This window comes from Notolepis coatsorum (genome assembly GCF_963971535.1).
Source record: "Notolepis coatsorum genome assembly, chromosome: 1".
Taxonomy (NCBI): Eukaryota; Metazoa; Chordata; class Actinopteri; order Aulopiformes; family Paralepididae; genus Notolepis; species Notolepis coatsorum.
In genome coordinates this window covers 244,549,717-244,568,197 of record NC_140165.1, presented here as the reverse complement: position 1 = coordinate 244,568,197, position 18,481 = coordinate 244,549,717, and the positions used below count along the sequence as shown (strand labels likewise).

The window sequence follows — 18,481 nt, the reverse complement described above, 5'->3', positions numbered from 1 at the left end:
TAAATGGATGAGTAAGAACTTCCTGAAACTAAACGAGAACAAAACTGAAATTCTAATTATCGGCTCCAAAACTAAAAAAGAAACATTAATAAAGAACCTGGGGGGACTAACCCCTTGGATCAAATCTGAGGTCACTAGTCTTGGGGTTGTCATAGATTCAGAACTGAACTTCAATTCTCATATTAGCAAAGTGACGAAAACATCGTTCTTCCATCTCAGAAATATAGCAAAAGTACGACCATTTATTAATCAGAACGATGCTGAGAAGCTAATTCATGCATTCATATCTAGCCGGTTAGACTACTGTAATGCACTTTTCACAGGTCTCCCTAAGAAAACCACAGAGAGGCTTCAGCTAATCCAAAACTCTGCAGCCCGACTGCTAACTAGAACCAAAAGGAGAGAGCACATTAGTCCAGTCTTAGCCGCTTTACACTGGCTTCCTGTAACATTTAGAATTTACTTTAAGGTCCTTCTCCTTACATACAAAGCTCTAAATGGACAGGGACCTAGCTACATCGCCAACTAGGGCTGGGCGATATGGCCTAAATATGATATCACAATATTTTCTGACCTTTCGGCGATACACGATACGCATCACAATGTTTTTATTTTTTTCCCCAAACAATTCATTATGAGGCTTACCAAGACAGTATTTGAGTTTGCAAGCTAACATTAAAGACAAAATAAAATACCCATGCATTTAGCATTTTTATATTATATATTAGATTTAGATTATTGGATTATTAGATTATATATTGCATATATTTAGCAATGAGATATTATATGATTTAGATATGAAATATGATGAATTGAAAATGGGGGACCCTGATGTAAACAAGACGAAAGTCTTTCTCTGGTCTGCATCCTCCAGTCCACTGTTGACTGTTGTTGTATTGAGCTGTACTGTATTGTACCTATGCTGCAATCTGTTAATAACGTTTATATTCATTCAGTCGGCAAACAGAATCATTTTGATTGACAGTCGCGTCTGCCAATTACGTCACATCGCTTGCACCCGCCCTGCTGTTCTGCACCAATCGGCAAGCGCGTATTAATTTTTTACTTCCGCCATTGGAGAGCTCAATGAAAACAACAATGGCAGCGGTAGCTCGCCGCGGCCGACGTTTAGCTTTTAGCTCTGCAGAATGACTAAACGACTGGAGGCATAATGATTTTACTGCAACGGATGTTATAATAAAAGCCTTTCCATACATCTGTCTGATTGAAAACGTTATTAACAGACCGCAGAATGGGCACAACGGAGTCAGCACGGGCTGAGATATGAACGGCTAATGCTTGCTATATCTAGGTCGACCTCGGTCGTTGCTATGTAAATACGCTGATGTTATTGAAAGTGTAACTATATAACGTCAATGCCACAAAACGAATGCCTTTGTTATCATAAGTAGTAACTTTTGATGCAGTAGTGTGTGTGTGGGGCGGCGCTGTTCAAAAGTGTCAACGTGTGGACCAGATTGACGCAACACAAGCCTCTTGGGCAAAACATCACGATATCCACGATACGTTTAAAAAGTGTATCGTTAATGAACTGTACCCGATATTTATATAATATCGTCATATCGCCCAGCCCTATCGCCAACACTCTAATAAATTACACACCAGCAAGAACACTGCGATCATCAGCTGCTGGACTACTAGAGGCTCCCAGAAGCAGTCAAAAGAGGATCGGTAATGCAGCCTTTATCAACTATGCCCCAAAACTATGGAACAAACTACCCCAAAACATCAGGGAAGCCAACTCGCTAGACATCTTTAAAAGACAGCTTAAAACCTATCTCTTTGCTCAGGCATTTCACTGATAGATATCTGCTACCACCTAGTGGCAAGAGGAAACATCAGGGATATCCTGACACAACTTGTATTTATTCTTACCCTGCCTACTCTTTTACACTGCCTATCAAATTCATGTGTCGGTTATTGCACTTTTTACTTCTTACTGATGACTATTTTTAAACTGAATCATTTTAAACTATTCTTATTATTTGCTATGCTCGCTCATGCCTGTATTTTTTTTATGTCCATCGGTTAGTGCACTTTTTAATTACTGAATAGAGAGCCTATTAGGATGCTAGATCCTAATGTGAAACACTATGCTTATGGCAGATCAATCAGCATGGATTGTCTGTAAACTTTAATACATGGCAGTTTGGTTTGTTAGAACAGACTGTAATCTTATGCTTATGGCAGATCAATCAGCATGGATTGTCTGTAAACTTTAATACATGGCAGTTTGGTTTGTTAGAACAGACTGTAATCTTCACTTGCTTATGGCAGATCAATCAGCATGGATTGTCTGTAAACTTTCACTTGCTTATGGCAGATCAATCAGCATGGATTGTCTGTAAACTTTATGCATTGTTGTCACTTGCCATATCTTGCTATGCTCGCTCATGCCTGTATTTTTTATGTCCGTTCTATTTTATAATTTTTATTTTATTTTATTTTATTTTTATTTTACTATTTTTAAACTGAATCATTTTAAACTATTTTTACTATTTGTATTACTGAAAACTGTAAGCGGAGAGCCTATTGGGATGCTAGATCCTAATGTGAAACACTGTGATTCTACCGGTCTATCTTTTTATGCTCGCTTATGCCTGTATTTTTTACTGTTGTGAAGCACTTTGAACTGCAACCTCTGTATGAAAAGTGCTATACAAATAAAGTTATTATTATAAACAAGGTGTGTGCGGACTGTGCGCGCACACGCACACACACACACACACACACACACACACACACACAGCTATCTATCTCCCCATCCACCCATTACGGGTCCATCAATACGGCCACATTACCAAGTCATTAAGTCCTTTAGTACAAAATGCTTAGTGGGTGGAGTGAGTTTTATCTTCTCTCCTCGTCCTCTGATTAATACTGTCCCCCACAGGACGCTGTGGCTGTAGTGTCTCTAGTGAGACGCCTGGAGGGGGTCAGTTTGGTGTTATTATGGTCTAGATGAGACACCTGGAGGGAGTCAGTTTGGTGTTATTATGGTCTAGATGAGACACCTGGAGGGGGTCAGTTTGGTGTTATTATGGTCTAGATGAGACACCTGGAGGGAGTCAGTTTGGTGTTATTATGGTCTAGATGAGACACCTGGAGGGGGTCAGTTTGGTGTTATTATGGTCTCTAGATAAGGCTAAACCAATCCTGGACTGTAGCAACAGAAAACATCAAAACTAGGTGTGTATATGAGGCACATTCCAGAACAAACCTCTTGGGCAAAGCAGATAAATTCTGAACAATAATTTCAATGTCTAATTTTGGACAAAAGGTTTTTAATAATAATAATAATGGCTCCTGATATTATGAGAGTGCTCCCCAATCACTCCTTCCACTATGTGGCAGTAATGTGTAAAGTTCAGACTTCCAACCACCATTAAATGTCAAACGAAGACGCAGTGTCGTATTCTGGGTAGAAAACCAGAATTCTGAGTTTTCAGAATTTGCCGCTATATGGCTGCTTTTTTTATATAGCGCTTTTATCCAAAGGGCTTTACATTTTACTCAATCACTCACACATTCACACACCGACGGCGGAGGCAACCATGCAAGGTGCCAACCTGCTTATCAGGAGCAATTAGGGGTTAAGTGTCTTGCTCAAGGACACATCGACACGCTGCCCGGGAGGAGCGGGAATCGAACCGGGAACCTCCGGATTGCCAGACGACTGCTCTACCTCCCGAGCCACTGCCGCTAGTTGCTTGTTTTAATAATTTGCCGCTAGTTGCTTGTTTTCAGAATTTGAAGCTAGTTGCTTGTTTTCAGAATTTGCCGCTAGTTGCTTGTTTTCAGAATTTGTTGCTTGTTTTCAGAATTTGCCGCTAGTTGCTTGTTTTCAGAATTTGCCGCTAGTTGCTTGTTCTAAGAATTTGCTGCTAGTTGCTTGTCTCACAACAGTGTGCTAGTTGTGGCGGCTAGGTGGCGCAGTGGGCAAGGCGCTCGCCACCAACGCAGGAGATGCTGGGTTCGAGCCCAGCTCTCGGCGTTGCTACCAGCTCGGCTGGTCGTTCATACTAATACAATTGGCAGTATTAGGGGGTGGGGATCGGACGTTGTGGACAGCGACTCCTACAGGTCGGTTGGTGCGCCTGCGCAGTAGAATCAGGAAGCGACGAGGGCGGCGTGTCCCTCCCACGCAGACCCCCGCCGCTGAGAGATCGCGCTGTGCAGGTGAAAAGATGCGACGGCTGCCTCCTCGTGTACCGGAGGGGACACGTGATGCAAGGCTTCGTCCACATTGCAGCCGACCTGTGGGAGGCATGGCCTAAGAACGTTCGAGACAGGGGAGGGTAGAATTGGACAATACGAAATTGGGGACGGGAGAAAAATAGAAAAATGGGGAGAAAAAGTAGATTGTTATGTGTTGTGTGTCTCTGTGTGTCTCTGTGTGTGTGTCTCTCTGTGTGTGTCTCTGTGTGTGTCTCTGTGCCTCTGTGTGTGTCTGTGTCTCTGTGTGTGTGTGTGTGTCTCTGTATGTGTCTGTGTCTGTGTGTGTCTCTGTGTGTGTGTGTCTGTGTCTCTGTGTGTGTGTGTGTGTGTCTCTCTGTGTGTGTGTCTGTGTCTCTCTGTGTGTGAGTGTGTGTGTGTGTGTGTCTCTCTCTGTGTGTGTGTCTGTGTCTCTCTCTGTGTGTGTGTGTGTGTGTGTGTGTGTCTCTGTGTGTGTGTGTGTGTGTGTGTGTGTGTGTGTGTGTGTGTGTGTGTGTGTGTGTGTGTGTGTGTGTGTCTGACCTCAGAGGCCACCTCCCAGTCCGGTCTGCCGTCGCTGTCCTTCAGCTCCACGTAGGGCTTGTCGTGGACGCGGTTCAGGTCCTCATGCAGCCCGTCCAGCAGGAAGGCCAGCAGCTCCTGGGAGTCCTGCTGCTGGAAGCCGTTGAAGCGAGGAGCGTACTTCGCTATCGTCCACTGGGAGGGAGGGAGGCACGTGTGGACCGTTACAACACCACCAGTTGAGCAAGGCACTGAACCCCAAAACTGCTCCAGGGGCGCTGCACTGCACTCTGACCTCTGATCTATATTAATGCACATGTGTGGGGGACTGTGTGTAACTAGGAGGGATATGAGGACTGTGTGTAACTAGGAGGGGTATGAGGACTGTGTGTAACTAGGAGGGATATGAGGACTGTGTGTAACTAGGATGGATATGAGGACTGTGTGTAACTAGGAGGGATATGAGGACTGTGTGTAACTAGGAGGGATATGAGGACTGTGTGTAACTAGGAGGGATATGAGGACTGTGTGTAACTAGGAGGGATATGAGGACTGTGTGTAACTAGGAGGGATATGAGGACTGTGTGTAACTAGGAGGGATATGAGGACTGTGTGTAACTAGGAGGGGTATGAGGACTGTGTGTAACTAGGAGGGATATGAGGACTGTGTGTAACTAGGATGGATATGAGGACTGTGTGTAACTAGGAGGGATATGAGGACTGTGTGTAACTAGGAGGGATATGAGGACTGTGTGTAACTAGGAGGGATATGAGGACTGTGTGTAACTAGGAGGGATATGAGGACTGTGTGTAACTAGGAGGGATATGAGGACTGTGTGTAACTAGGAGGGGTATGAGGACTGTGTGTAACTAGGAGGGATATGAGGACTGTGTGTAACTAGGATGGATATGAGGACTGTGTGTAACTAGGAGGGATATGAGGACTGTGTGTAACTAGGAGGGATATGAGGACTGTGTGTAACTAGGAGGGATATGAGGACTGTGTGTAACTAGGAGGGATATGAGGACTGTGTGTAACTAGGAGGGATATGAGGACTGTGTGTAACTAGGAGGGATATGAGGACTGTGTGTAACTAGGAGGGGTATGAGGACTGTGTGTAACTAGGAGGGATATGAGGACTGTGTGTAACTAGGAGGGATATGAGGACTGTGTGTAACTAGGAGGGATATGAGGACTGTGTAACTAGGAGGGATATGAGGACTGTGTGTAACTAGGAGGGATATGAGGACTGTGTGTAACTAGGAGGGGTATGAGGACTGTGTGTAACTAGGAGGGATATGAGGACTGTGTGTCTGTGTAACTAGGAGGGATATGAGGACTGTGTGTCTGTGTAACTAGGAGGGATATGAGGACTGTGTGTCTGTGTAACTAGGAGGGATATGCGAAAAGACAAACATAATGCTTTCTGAAATCTATTTGTTTTGCTGAATTAATTAGAAATGAAACATAATGTACTGAGGAAGGAGGGGGGCTCACCCGGAGTTTGAGAGGAGCCACGTTCTTCTGCGTGCCGCTCCACAGCTCCAGAACCAGGTCACCGTAACACTTGGCCATGTGGCCTCGCATCCCGATGGGGTTGGTTCTGCAGGGACAGCGTGTGCGCCACTCGGTTAGGTTAGAGGTTCATAAAGCCCAGAGGCACAGAGTCATGGTGTCCAGACGTACACCACACACACACAGAAGCGTCCGCATGGAGCGAGCATGCGTACACTCAGTAGTTGTCTAGGCTATCGGTATCCTATGGACCAAAGTTGCCTTGAGGCTCCAGATGTGATGTATGCAGTCAGACACGCTCCCAATTGCGGTCCAAAAAGAAATATTATAGAGACCCGACGTACTTTATAAAATCAAGATTTATATTTATAAATAAATAGTATTTATTTTGACAGAAATAGCCCCAATAGCTGGCTATAACTATAAAACAAACAAAATGAAGATAAACTAACAATTAAGTGCGGTCAAAAACTGTATGGTACCGCTCTACCTGGGGCTGACCTGAGCTCAGACTACCTGCCATGTTATAGGAGTGGTTAGTGGGAACATGGGAAAAAAGGGTAAGTCTCCATATTGGATTCCATTATGACATATAATAATAAACACATGTAATAAACCCAAAGCACAAAGAAGATAATAAACTACATATCTAATGGGGCAATACAGATCATATATTTTATTATACCCTGTTTAATACCTGTACATTGTATATTACTGTTGCACTTTACTGTTACATTTGTGCTCTGGTTGGATGCCAAACTTATTTTAGTTTTACTGTACAGTACTTGTGCTGTATGATGACAATACATTTTAATCGAATCTAATCTACACTCAGACGCAGAAGCAGACACAGTCACAGAGACAGACAGATACAGCTACAGCACGTACGTACACACACACACACACACACACACACACTCACCTGTTGAGCTCGTAGAGGTGTCTGCCTGAGATGAAGTAGTCGGTGAGAGGCTTGGTGTTGCTCACACACTGGATACTGGAGTTCATGAAGCAGGTGTTGCCCAGGTTACTGAGGCCCGTGGCACCTTTCTCTGTGGGGACTGGGAGAAGGAAAGAGACAGGGTTAATGAGGCCTTCGAAATCACAGAGCACATTATTGTATCCAGTCGCACATGATGTAACCCATGCAGGGGAAAGAAATGACAAGAAAAAGCCTGTTTATGATTTTCAGTCTACGAGCGGCATTTCAATACAGTGAAAATAGACACAAAAAAGCAAATCATATCAACCTGCAGAACGACCTCAGAGTGACTTTATCCACCTTCCTTTACAGTGGAGCCAGAATAGATACCAAACTGCATCTCAACCTCCATCTCACGCCAGACCAACACATTATGATTATCAAGACTCTTGGTCTGCTGGACAACTTTAAAGCCAAGGAATACTTTGACTAATGTGTTAAGTAAACATTACTGTCATTCACACTGATGCCTGAGCTCAAACTACCTTGATGAAGGTTCACAAAAATGTAGTCATGTGTTGATTTGCCTTTTTGTCATTCAAGGTTTTATTTATTTTAAATTCACTGTAGAACGACAACACAGTCATGCTCCTCTTGAATAAATTATGTAAACCAGAAAAATATATTACAATGAAATATATATTTTTTTTAAGCAATTTATTTGTAATTTTTATATACAACACAAAAGGTAAATGGACCACATTTATATAGCGCTTTTATCCAAAGCAACGTATGCCTCACATTCACCCATTCACTCACACACCAACAGTGGAGGCAACCATGCAAGGTGCCAATCTGCTCATCTGGAGCAGTTAGGGGTTAAGTGTCTTGCTCAATGACACTTCGACACGCAGGAGCCGGAATCAAACCTGGAACCTTCAAAATACCAGATGACTGCTCTACCTCCTGAGCCACTGTCGCCACCAATATAATAAAAACAGCATACACACATCAATAACCTACATAGTCTTCGCTAGCTTCAAATGTACATCATGATGTAATTCAAAAAGACGTGCTCCCAGACTTCATACAATTAGTTTTCACATTCATCTAGCTTGGCTATCATTAATTGACGCATTATCTGTCTGAGCCAGTCCTTCTATAAGGGTTCACTTGGACTCTTCCAATTACAGAGAATAATCCCTGCTGCTGTAATGAAACCTGATAAAACCAATCCAACCTCTGCCCTGGATATCCCTGTTTAACAGACCAATAGACACTCTGCCCTGGATATCCCTGTTTAACAACAGACCAATAGACACTCTGCCCTGGATATCCCTGTTTAACAACAGACCAATAGACACTCTGCCCTGGATATCCCTGTTTAACAACAGACCAATAAAAACTCTGCCCTGGATATCCCTGTTTAACAACAGACCAATAGACACTCTGCCCTGGATATCCCTGTTTAACAACAGACCAATAGAAACTCTGCCCTGGATATCCCTGTTTAACAACAGACCAATAGAAACTCTGCCCTGGATATCCCTGTTTAACAACAGACCAATAGAAACTCTGCCCTGGATATCCCTGTTTAACAACAGACCAATAGAAACTCTGCCCTGGATATCCCTGTTTAACAACAGACCAATAGACAATCTGCCCTGGATATCCCTGTTTAACAACAGACCAATAGACACTCTGCCCTGGATATCCCTGTTTAACAACAGACCAATAGACACTCTGCCCTGGATATCCCTGTTTAACAACAGACCAATAGAAACTCTGCCCTGGATATCCCTGTTTAACAACAGACCAATAGAAACTCTGCCCTGGATATCCCTGTTTAACAACAGACCAATAGAAACTCTGCCCTGGATATCCCTGTTTAACAACAGACCAATAGAAACTCTGCCCTGGATATCCCTGTTTAACAGACCAATAGACACTCTGCCCTGGATATCCCTGTTTAACAACAGACCAATAGAAACTCTGCCCTGGATATCCCTGTTTAACAACAGACCAATAGAAACTCTGCCCTGGATATCCCTGTTTAACAACAGATCAATAGACACTCTGCCCTGGATATCCCTGTTTAACAACAGACCAATAGAAACTCTGCCCTGGTCCCCTGGATATCCCTGTTTAACAACAGACCAATAGAAACTCTGCCCTGGATATCCCTGTTTAACAACAGACCAATAGAAACTCTGCCCTGGATATCCCTGTTTAACAACAGACCAATAGACACTCTGCCCTGGATATCCCTGTTTAACAACAGACCAATAGACACTCTGCCCTGGATATCCCTGTTTAACAACAGACCAATAGAAACTCTGCCCTGGATATCCCTGTTTAACAACAGACCAATAGACACTCTGCCCTGGATATCCCTGTTTAACAACAGACCAATAGACACTCTGCTCTGGATATCCCTGTTTAACAACAGACCAATAGAAACTCTGCCCTGGATATCCCCGTTTAACAACAGACCAATAGACACTCTGCCCTGGATATCCCTGTTTAACAACAGACCAATAGAAACTCTGCCCTGGATATCCCTGTTTAACAACAGACCAATAGAAACTCTGCCCTGGATATCCCTGTTTAACAACAGACCAATAGAAACTCTGCCCTGGATATCCCTGTTTAACAACAGACCAATAGAAACTCTGCCCTGGATATCCCTGTTTAACAACAGACCAATAGACACTCTGCCCTGGATATCCCTGTTTAACAACAGACCAATAGAAACTCTGCCCTGGATATCCCTGTTTAACAACAGACCAATAGACACTCTGCCCTGGATATCCCTGTTTAACAACAGACCAATAGAAACTCTGCCCTGGATATCCCTGTTTAACAACAGACCAATAGAAACTCTGCCCTGGATATCCCTGTTTAACAACAGACCAATAGAAACTCTGCCCTGGATATCCCTGTTTAACAACAGACCAATAGAAACTCTGCCCTGGATATCCCTGTTTAACAACAGACCAATAGACAATCTGCCCTGGATATCCCTGTTTAACAACAGACCAATAGACACTCTGCCCTGGATATCCCTGTTTAACAACAGACCAATAGAAACTCTGCCCTGGATATCCCTGTTTAACAACAGACCAATAGACACTCTGCCCTGGATATCCCTGTTTAACAACAGACCAATAGAAACTCTGCCCTGGATATCCCTGTTTAACAACAGACCAATAGAAACTCTGCCCTGGATATCCCTGTTTAACAACAGACCAATAGACACTCTGCCCTGGATATCCCTGTTTAACAGACCAATAGACACTCTGCCCTGGATATCCCTGTTTAACAACAGACCAATAGAAACTCTGCCCTGGATATCCCTGTTTAACAACAGACCAATAGAAACTCTGCCCTGGATATCCCTGTTTAACAACAGATCAATAGACACTCTGCCCTGGATATCCCTGTTTAACAACAGACCAATAGAAACTCTGCCCTGGATATCCCTGTTTAACAACAGACCAATAGACAATCTGCCCTGGATATCCCTGTTTAACAACAGACCAATAGAAACTCTGCCCTGGATATCCCTGTTTAACAACAGACCAATAGACACTCTGCCCTGGATATCCCTGTTTAACAACAGACCAATAGAAACTCTGCCCTGGATATCCCTGTTTAACAACAGACCAATAGAAACTCTGCCCTGGATATCCCTGTTTAACAACAGACCAATAGACACTCTGCCCTGGATATCCCTGTTTAACAACAGACCAATAGACACTCTGCTCTGGATATCCCTGTTTAACAACAGACCAATAGAAACTCTGCCCTGGATATCCCCGTTTAACAACAGACCAATAGAAACTCTGCCCTGGATATCCCTGTTTAACAACAGACCAATAGAAACTCTGCCCTGGATATCCCTGTTTAACAACAGACCAATAGAAACTCTGCCCTGGATATCCCTGTTTAACAGACCAATAGACACTCTGCCCTGGATATCCCTGTTTAACAACAGACCAATAGAAACTCTGCGCTGGATATCCCTGTTTAACAGACCAATAGACACTCTGCCCTGGATATCCCTGTTTAACAACAGACCAATAGAAACTCTGCCCTGGTCCCCTGGATATCCCTGTTTAACAACAGACCAATAGACACTCTGCCCTGGATATCCCTGTTTAACAACAGACCAATAGAAACTCTGCCCTGGTCCCCTGGATATCCCTGTTTAACAACAGAACAATAGAAACTCTGCCCTGGATATCCCTGTTTAACAACAGACCAATAGAAACTCTGCCCTGGATATCCCTGTTTAACAACAGACCAATAAAAACTCTGCCCTGGATATCCCTGTTTAACAACAGACCAATAGAAACTCTGCCCTGGATATCCCTGTTTAACAACAGACCAATAGAAACTCTGCCCTGGATATCCCTGTTTAACAACAGACCAATAGAAACTCTGCCCTGGATATCCCTGTTTAACAACAGACCAATAGACCAATTAGATGATTCTGGCAGGGGTCCCTCTCTAACCAAATGCTAGGGGGGAGGGTGACAGTGGCTCGGGAGGTAGAGTGGTCGTCCGATACTTGGAAGGTTCCTGGTTTGATTCCAGCTCCTCCTGGTAGCGTGCCCTTGAGCAAACACTTAACCCCTAACTTCTCCCGATGAGCAGGTTGGCACCTTGCATGGTTGCCTCCGCTGTCGGTGTGTGAGTGAATGAGTAAGTCCAGTCCCATCTGACACCACAATGGTGACAGGTTGAAGCTGAACGAGGCGACACGGATACTCAGAATACTCAGATTAAGAACTGCTGCAATACATTCTCCTCCCGGTCTGGAAGGGAGGTTAGGGTTCCTATGCTAACTCCTTAACTCAACATTATTTCCAGAAATCCTCTCGACTGTTAATGATTTAATGTGTGAACCCAGGTGTACTGTATCAACAGAGACGTGTTCAAGGTCAGGTATTTATGGCGCAACACATTTGCACCACTGATAAAGAGACGTGTCGTTAGGCGACGTGTCCTTAGGAATAGTCTCAAGGTGGCAGCGCTGGGAGGAAGCACTTCCGAGCACCGGTCATGACTGCTGCTGTTGGTGGGCGACTACTGAAGATGGGGGAGGGCGGGAGTGCTGTGGCCTCAGTCATAACCCTTTCACTACCACACTGCAGAAGGTTAAGCTTTCACTACCACACTGCAGAAGGTTAAGCTTTCACTACCACACTACAGAAGGTTAATCTTTCACTACCACACTACAGACGCATTAACCTTTCACTACCACACTGCAGAAGGTTAACCTTTCACTACCACACTACAGACGGTTAACCTTTCACTACCACACTACAGACGGTTAACCTTTCACTACCACACTACAGAAGGCTAACCTTTCACTACCACACTACAGACGGTTAACCTTTCACTACCACACTACAGAAGGTTAACCTTTCACTACCACACTACAGACGGTTAACCTTTCACTACCACACTACAGACGGTTAACCTTTCACTACCACACTACAGAAGGTTAACCTTTCACTACCACACTACAGAAGGTTAACCTTTCACTACCACACTACAGACGGTTAACCTTTCACTACCACACTACAGACGGTTAACCTTTCACTACCACACTACAGAAGGCTAACCTTTCACTACCACACTACAGACGGTTAACCTTTCACTACCACACTACAGAAGGTTAACCTTTCACTACCACACTACAGAAGGTTAACCTTTCACTACCACACTACAGAAGGTTAACCTTTCACTACCACACTACAGAAGGTCAACCTTTCACTACCACACTACAGACGGTTAACCTTTCACTACCACACTACAGAAGGTTAACCTTTCACTACCACACTACAGAAGGTTAACCTTTCACTACCACACTACAGAAGGTTAACCCTTTCACTACCACACTACAGTGTGAAAGGGTTAAGTGTCTAAATTGAGAAATGTATTATATATGTGAAGAAAGGAAGTGGCTAGAGCTCTAAAATAAAACACACTGAGCTCTCAGAGCTCTCTGGACCGTGCAGTAGTGCGGCTTTTCCATTGAAAAGGAAAGACAAAAAAAGCTCTGAAAAGACATGTTAACAGACACCTCGACCATAAATAAGAGGTCTGTGTTCATCCTTGTTGCGTTACATGCTGATGTGAATCTGTCTTTGTCTTTATTAAAAAGGCATTGGTCTCTGTTGCCTCTCGTCCTGAGTCCTGGTCTGCAAAATGACTGAAACTGTTCCTCACTTTGCTCTCTAGCGCAGAAGAGACCAGGAGGAGAGCAGTTGCACCTTCAAGAGGAGACTAAAAATAACCTCTACAACGATGTGCCACAACTGATGAAATGCACACATACACACACATGCACACGCACACACGGTTCACTGCCCGTTTGATCCAGCTTTGTCACTGAACAGCTGCTCCAACAGCCAGTCTGCTACAATAGGGAGGTGTAGTCTGACGTCACTGGTTGTTCCACCCGTATAGGGATTCATCATTGGGAAAATGGATTATCGGCTATTGTAACAATTCTGCCGCATGAACATTGGCAAGCTTTCCATTTTTGCACAAAATTAGTTCCCTTCTACCACATTATTGTTTAAGCATTTTTGGTTGAGGGCGGCTAAGTGGCGCAGTGGGCAAGGCGCTCGCCACTAACGCAGGAGATGCTGGGTTCGAGCCCAGCTCTCGGTGTTGCTTCCAGGTTGGCTGGTCGTTCATACTAATACAATTGGCAGTGTTAGAGGGTGGGAAAGCCGGTGGGTGGGGATCGGACGTTGTGGACAGCGACTCCTACAGGTCGGTTGGTGCGCCTGTACAGCAGAATCAGGAAGTATCGGGGGCAGCGTGAGCCTCCCACGCGTTACTCCTCGCCACTGAGAGATCGCGCTGTGCAGGTGAAAAGATGCGACGGCTGCCTCCTCGTGTGCCGGAGGGGACACGTGATGCAAGGCTTCGTCCACATTGCAGCCGACCAGTGGGAGGCATAGTCTAGCAGCGTTCGAGACAGGGGAGGGAAGAATTGGATAATACGAAATTGGGATGGGAGAAAAATAGAAAATGGGGAGAAAAAGTAGAAGAAAAAAAAACATTTTTGGTTGAAATAAAGGTAGTTATAAGGTTTTTAATTTGTCGTAAAAAAATAACTACATTTACCAGTGTAGAGGAGTTTCGGGAACGAGTAAAATGTGCAGGTCCTCTTCTCAGACCTGTGGGGCAAGCACTGCACACGCATCATGCCGGCTAGCAAGCTAGCTACACGTCACGGCCCATTGATACCACAATAGCTAACTAACGTTAATGTTATAACTACTACTAATGTCGTGTCCATAAGTTCCCTGGCAGAATACTTTGTTTGTGAGGACAAAAGTATAGAAAGAGGAGAGAACCATTTTAAATCGGGGCATGTTAGAGGAGTTTCGGGAATGCCGGCTAGCAAGCTAGCTAGCTACTAACGTCATGTAAAAAACAATAATGTTATAAACTATACACAATATGTACAACGAAACAATGATTTACATTAGTATTTACAGTGATTTAATATGCAGCGAAATAACGTTATACGATTTAAAATATAAATACAAATATGGTAACGTGATTGTTGCTTTTAAAAATGGTGGTTGGCTTTAGAGATTAATGATTATGATCACCAGAGAGATACTAGCCACAGATTCAGGGTCAGTTATTTTCCCATTGTACGAATTGTTAAGCTTATGGAATGTAAGGGAAATCTGATCCTAGGTCTGTGACTACAGGCAGGAGGCTACGCTGTGGTGACGTCAGTCAGCAGCGCCAAATAGCAGTGTAGTTTCCCAGCGAACGAGAACATAAACGTTGTTATTTTGCTACCTTTACGATTAATTGCGAATATTTTCATGTTGAGCTATAGATTGTGGATGAATACGCACAGAAAGGTACACCATGCCAACGTTAATGCTTTATTTATCTAAAACTAGCCGATTTAGAAATGGTCAATGGGGAAATACATTAACACATTCCCGGCCAACCACGTATTATACGTGTTTGGGCGCCATGCTTAAAGGGCCAACTCGTTTTAGCTTTTATTCCATTTTAATAACCTACTCAATGTTACGGAGCGGCACTGCAGATATACCCTACTCTTGGGATTCGGAAAAGTGCATTACCGGCCAGATCCTGGTAGTGGCGCCGTCTCGAGAATGGAGTACTCCTTGTTTTCAGACCGGATGTTATTTTTTTTTTCATTCAAGGCTAGTTTTTCTGTTAGCCTAAAGCTATGGCTTCATCAGATTGCATGGAATACTTTTTGGGACGCTGAATTCAGTATGCAGTAAAGGAATATAGCATCAGCCAATGGACATATCGATCTACCAGATGGCAATCGATAACTGGGAAATCCTGTTTGGGATCCAACCGGCCCACGGTAAGAGCCTTTTCACGTAAATTACAGCCCGATCGGGCCTTGCTTTGATAGCCGACCAGCCAATCAGCGAATGAGGCTAATGCCGTTATTAGTAATCAATAATCAGAAACGACGTCTCCCCCCCCCTTTCATGCATTCATGGTGGACCATGATAACGATAATATGCATTTTGAGTTTTAGCTCTAGCTTGTGTATAGCCGAAACGCCATTCGATTTAACGTTATTAGCTTAGCGTCCTGTATCTCACCTTCCAGGAAATACCCCAGAACATTGCGGTATATAGTTCATATTCACGATGCTATAAAATGGGAACGTATTGATGAAAAAATTATTTCTTTAAGGTAGGGCTGCAGGTGCTAGGTGGTGTAGTGGGCAAGGCACTCGCCACCATAGCAGGAGACGCTGGGTTCGAGCCCAGCTCTCGGCGTTGCTACCAGCTTGGCTGGTCGCTCATACTAACACAATTGGCAGTGTTAGGGGTGGGAAAGCTGGTGGGTGGGTCCTGGTCGTTGTAAACAGCGACTCCTACAGTTCGGTCGGGGCGCCTGCACAGCGAGGGAGGGATCTGGAGGGTGGGTCCTGGTCGTTGTAAACAGCGACTCCTACAGTTCGGTCGGGGCGCCTGCACAGCGAGGGAGGGATCTGGAGGGAGGTAGTGTGACCTTCCACACGTTACACTCTCCCAGTGAGAGTCCGTGCTGCCAGGCTGGCTGCCGGCTGGCTGCACATGTGTCGGAGGAAAGCATGTGACAGTCTCCGGCCTCCCGGACCAAGAGTAGGGGGGGTGTGCGCAACAACCAGGAAGGGGGTTGGGAATTGGCATAACGACTAACAGTGGGATGGGAGAAAAATCGGAAAAAGGAGGGGGGGGAAAGATTAAAAAATAAATAAAAAAAGTAGGGCTGCAACTAACGATTATTTTGGTAGTCGACTAATCTGTCGATTATTTTTTTCTTAGCTTAACATAACAGACCGACAGTAAGTTTGGGGGAACTAATGGGATAACTGGGGTTGCAACAAAAGTGCAACTAGGGCTAAAAACACAATGAAATAAAATAATAATAATAATAATAATAATAATAATAATAATAATAATAATAATAATAATATAATAATAATAATAATAATAATAATAATAATAATAATAATAATAATAATAATAATAATAATAAACAATATATCCTTCTTAGCAGACTTCTTAGCTTAACATCCCAGGGAACTAATGGGATAACTGGGGATGTTGTTTGCTCCTGACAAGAGTCTCAAAGTCTGGGGTGATGGTAGACAAAGCAACTCTGAGGTCATGCTCAATGTCCAATCTGTTCCTCTGCTTTGTCTTCAGCTGGACCAGAGCTGAGAAGCCACTTTCACAAAGATAGGTAGTGCAAAAAATAAAAAATAAATGTAATACGACGCATCGACGCAAAAATTCGGCGTCGGCGCGTTTTTATGATCGACGTCGTCGATTATGTCGACTAATCGTTGCAGCCCTACTTTAAGGCATATTGAAGGGACGGTTTATAGTGTCAATTGACAATGACAATGGACAGATGGCAATAATATAAAGTATAGATTTAGCTCTACAAACAGCCTCACGCACAATGAAAGGTTGTTATGATAAACTGGCCTTATAGAGTGAGATTAGACGGATCCCAGTGGCCACGAAAGTGTTAATAATGACAATAATAATAATGATAATAATAATAATCATCATAATAATAATAATGCACAATCACATACTGGTATTCCTTTCTTTTGGTCATTATTGAGCAACTCTTTCCCAAAGCTTGAAAACAAAAGAATACCAGGACACTCATCTGATGCTACTCTACTCTACTCTACCTGTTGGCAGCTACTCTTCCCAACTGATACTGAATGGGAGACGGTGGATTCATACAGGGTCTTCACAGTGGCTCTTTTCTCCAACCATCGCACTACATGCCAGTTACATGTCTGTTCAGCTGCGCGCAGACCTCACCGTGGCTTTCAGTGCTAACAGCGCCACTTTGACGTTCGAGTATAAAGTAGACTTTAGCCAGGACCTCTGAACACACTTGTCATCAACAGGGGAAAGGAAGGGCGGACGAAAGACGTTTTGAGATTCTCCTCTGGGTTCTTGGTCTAACGGGTCCAGCTTACCTTTGTGTCGGTCCATCTTACTGCTGTTGGCGATGAAGGACATCTCCTCTGGCCAGCTCATGTCTTTGTTCCTGACTGGGGAAGGAAATCAAAGAAATGTTCTCAGTTAGGTAACTTTGTCTCTCGCTTTTATGTGCACATTCGATCACAATAAGACGGGATTCATCTGACTCAGAGCCGCTTCCGTCAGATAAGAGTTTTAATTAATCCGGGACAAAAGAGAGACGTATTCAAGACGTACCTTCTATGACTAAGTGCTGGTCGTCCTGGATCTTCAGGCTTTCCAGTGTGTGATCCTCGTCATCCAGGAGGGTGAGGTAGTTCTGAAGAGCACATGTTGGAAGGAACGCTGGGTTATTATATGGGCACGTTTTGGGTCTAAATGCTATGATGCATACAAGTAACTATATTGATGTTTTACTACATAAATACTTGATGTTCAGATAAGAAGGTTGTGTGGAAGCTGTAGGAAGGTTGTATGGACGCTGTAGGAAGGTTGTATGGACGCTGTAGGAAGGTTGTATGGTCGGTGTAAGAAGGTTGTATGGTCGGTGTAAGAAGGTTGTATGGACGCTGTAGGAAGGTTGTATGGTCGGTGTAAGAAGGTTGTATGGACGCTGTAGGAAGGTTGTATGGACGCTGTAAGAAGGTTGTATGGACGCTGTAAGAAGGTTGTATGGACGCTGTAAGAAGGTTGTATGGACGCTGTAAGAAGGTTGTATGGACGCTGTAAGAAGGTTGTATGGACGCTGTAGGAAGGTTGTATGGACGC

At 43.9% G+C, this 18,481-nt stretch overlaps 1 protein-coding gene across 1 annotated transcript in view; it reads right to left on the bottom strand.

Moving 5' to 3' along the window:
• Positions 1–18,481, bottom strand: part of usp32 (ubiquitin specific peptidase 32) — a 245,303-nt gene that overhangs the window by 55,300 nt on the left and 171,522 nt on the right. The window contains exons 18-22 of the mRNA XM_084324370.1: positions 17,951–18,032; positions 17,710–17,784; positions 7,176–7,314; positions 6,236–6,341; positions 4,759–4,932 (exon numbers count right to left, since the gene is read on the bottom strand). Of these exons, the coding sequence (XP_084180496.1) occupies positions 4,759–4,932; positions 6,236–6,341; positions 7,176–7,314; positions 17,710–17,784; positions 17,951–18,032 (576 nt within the window). The remainder of the gene's footprint in view (positions 1–4,758; positions 4,933–6,235; positions 6,342–7,175; positions 7,315–17,709; positions 17,785–17,950; positions 18,033–18,481) is intronic.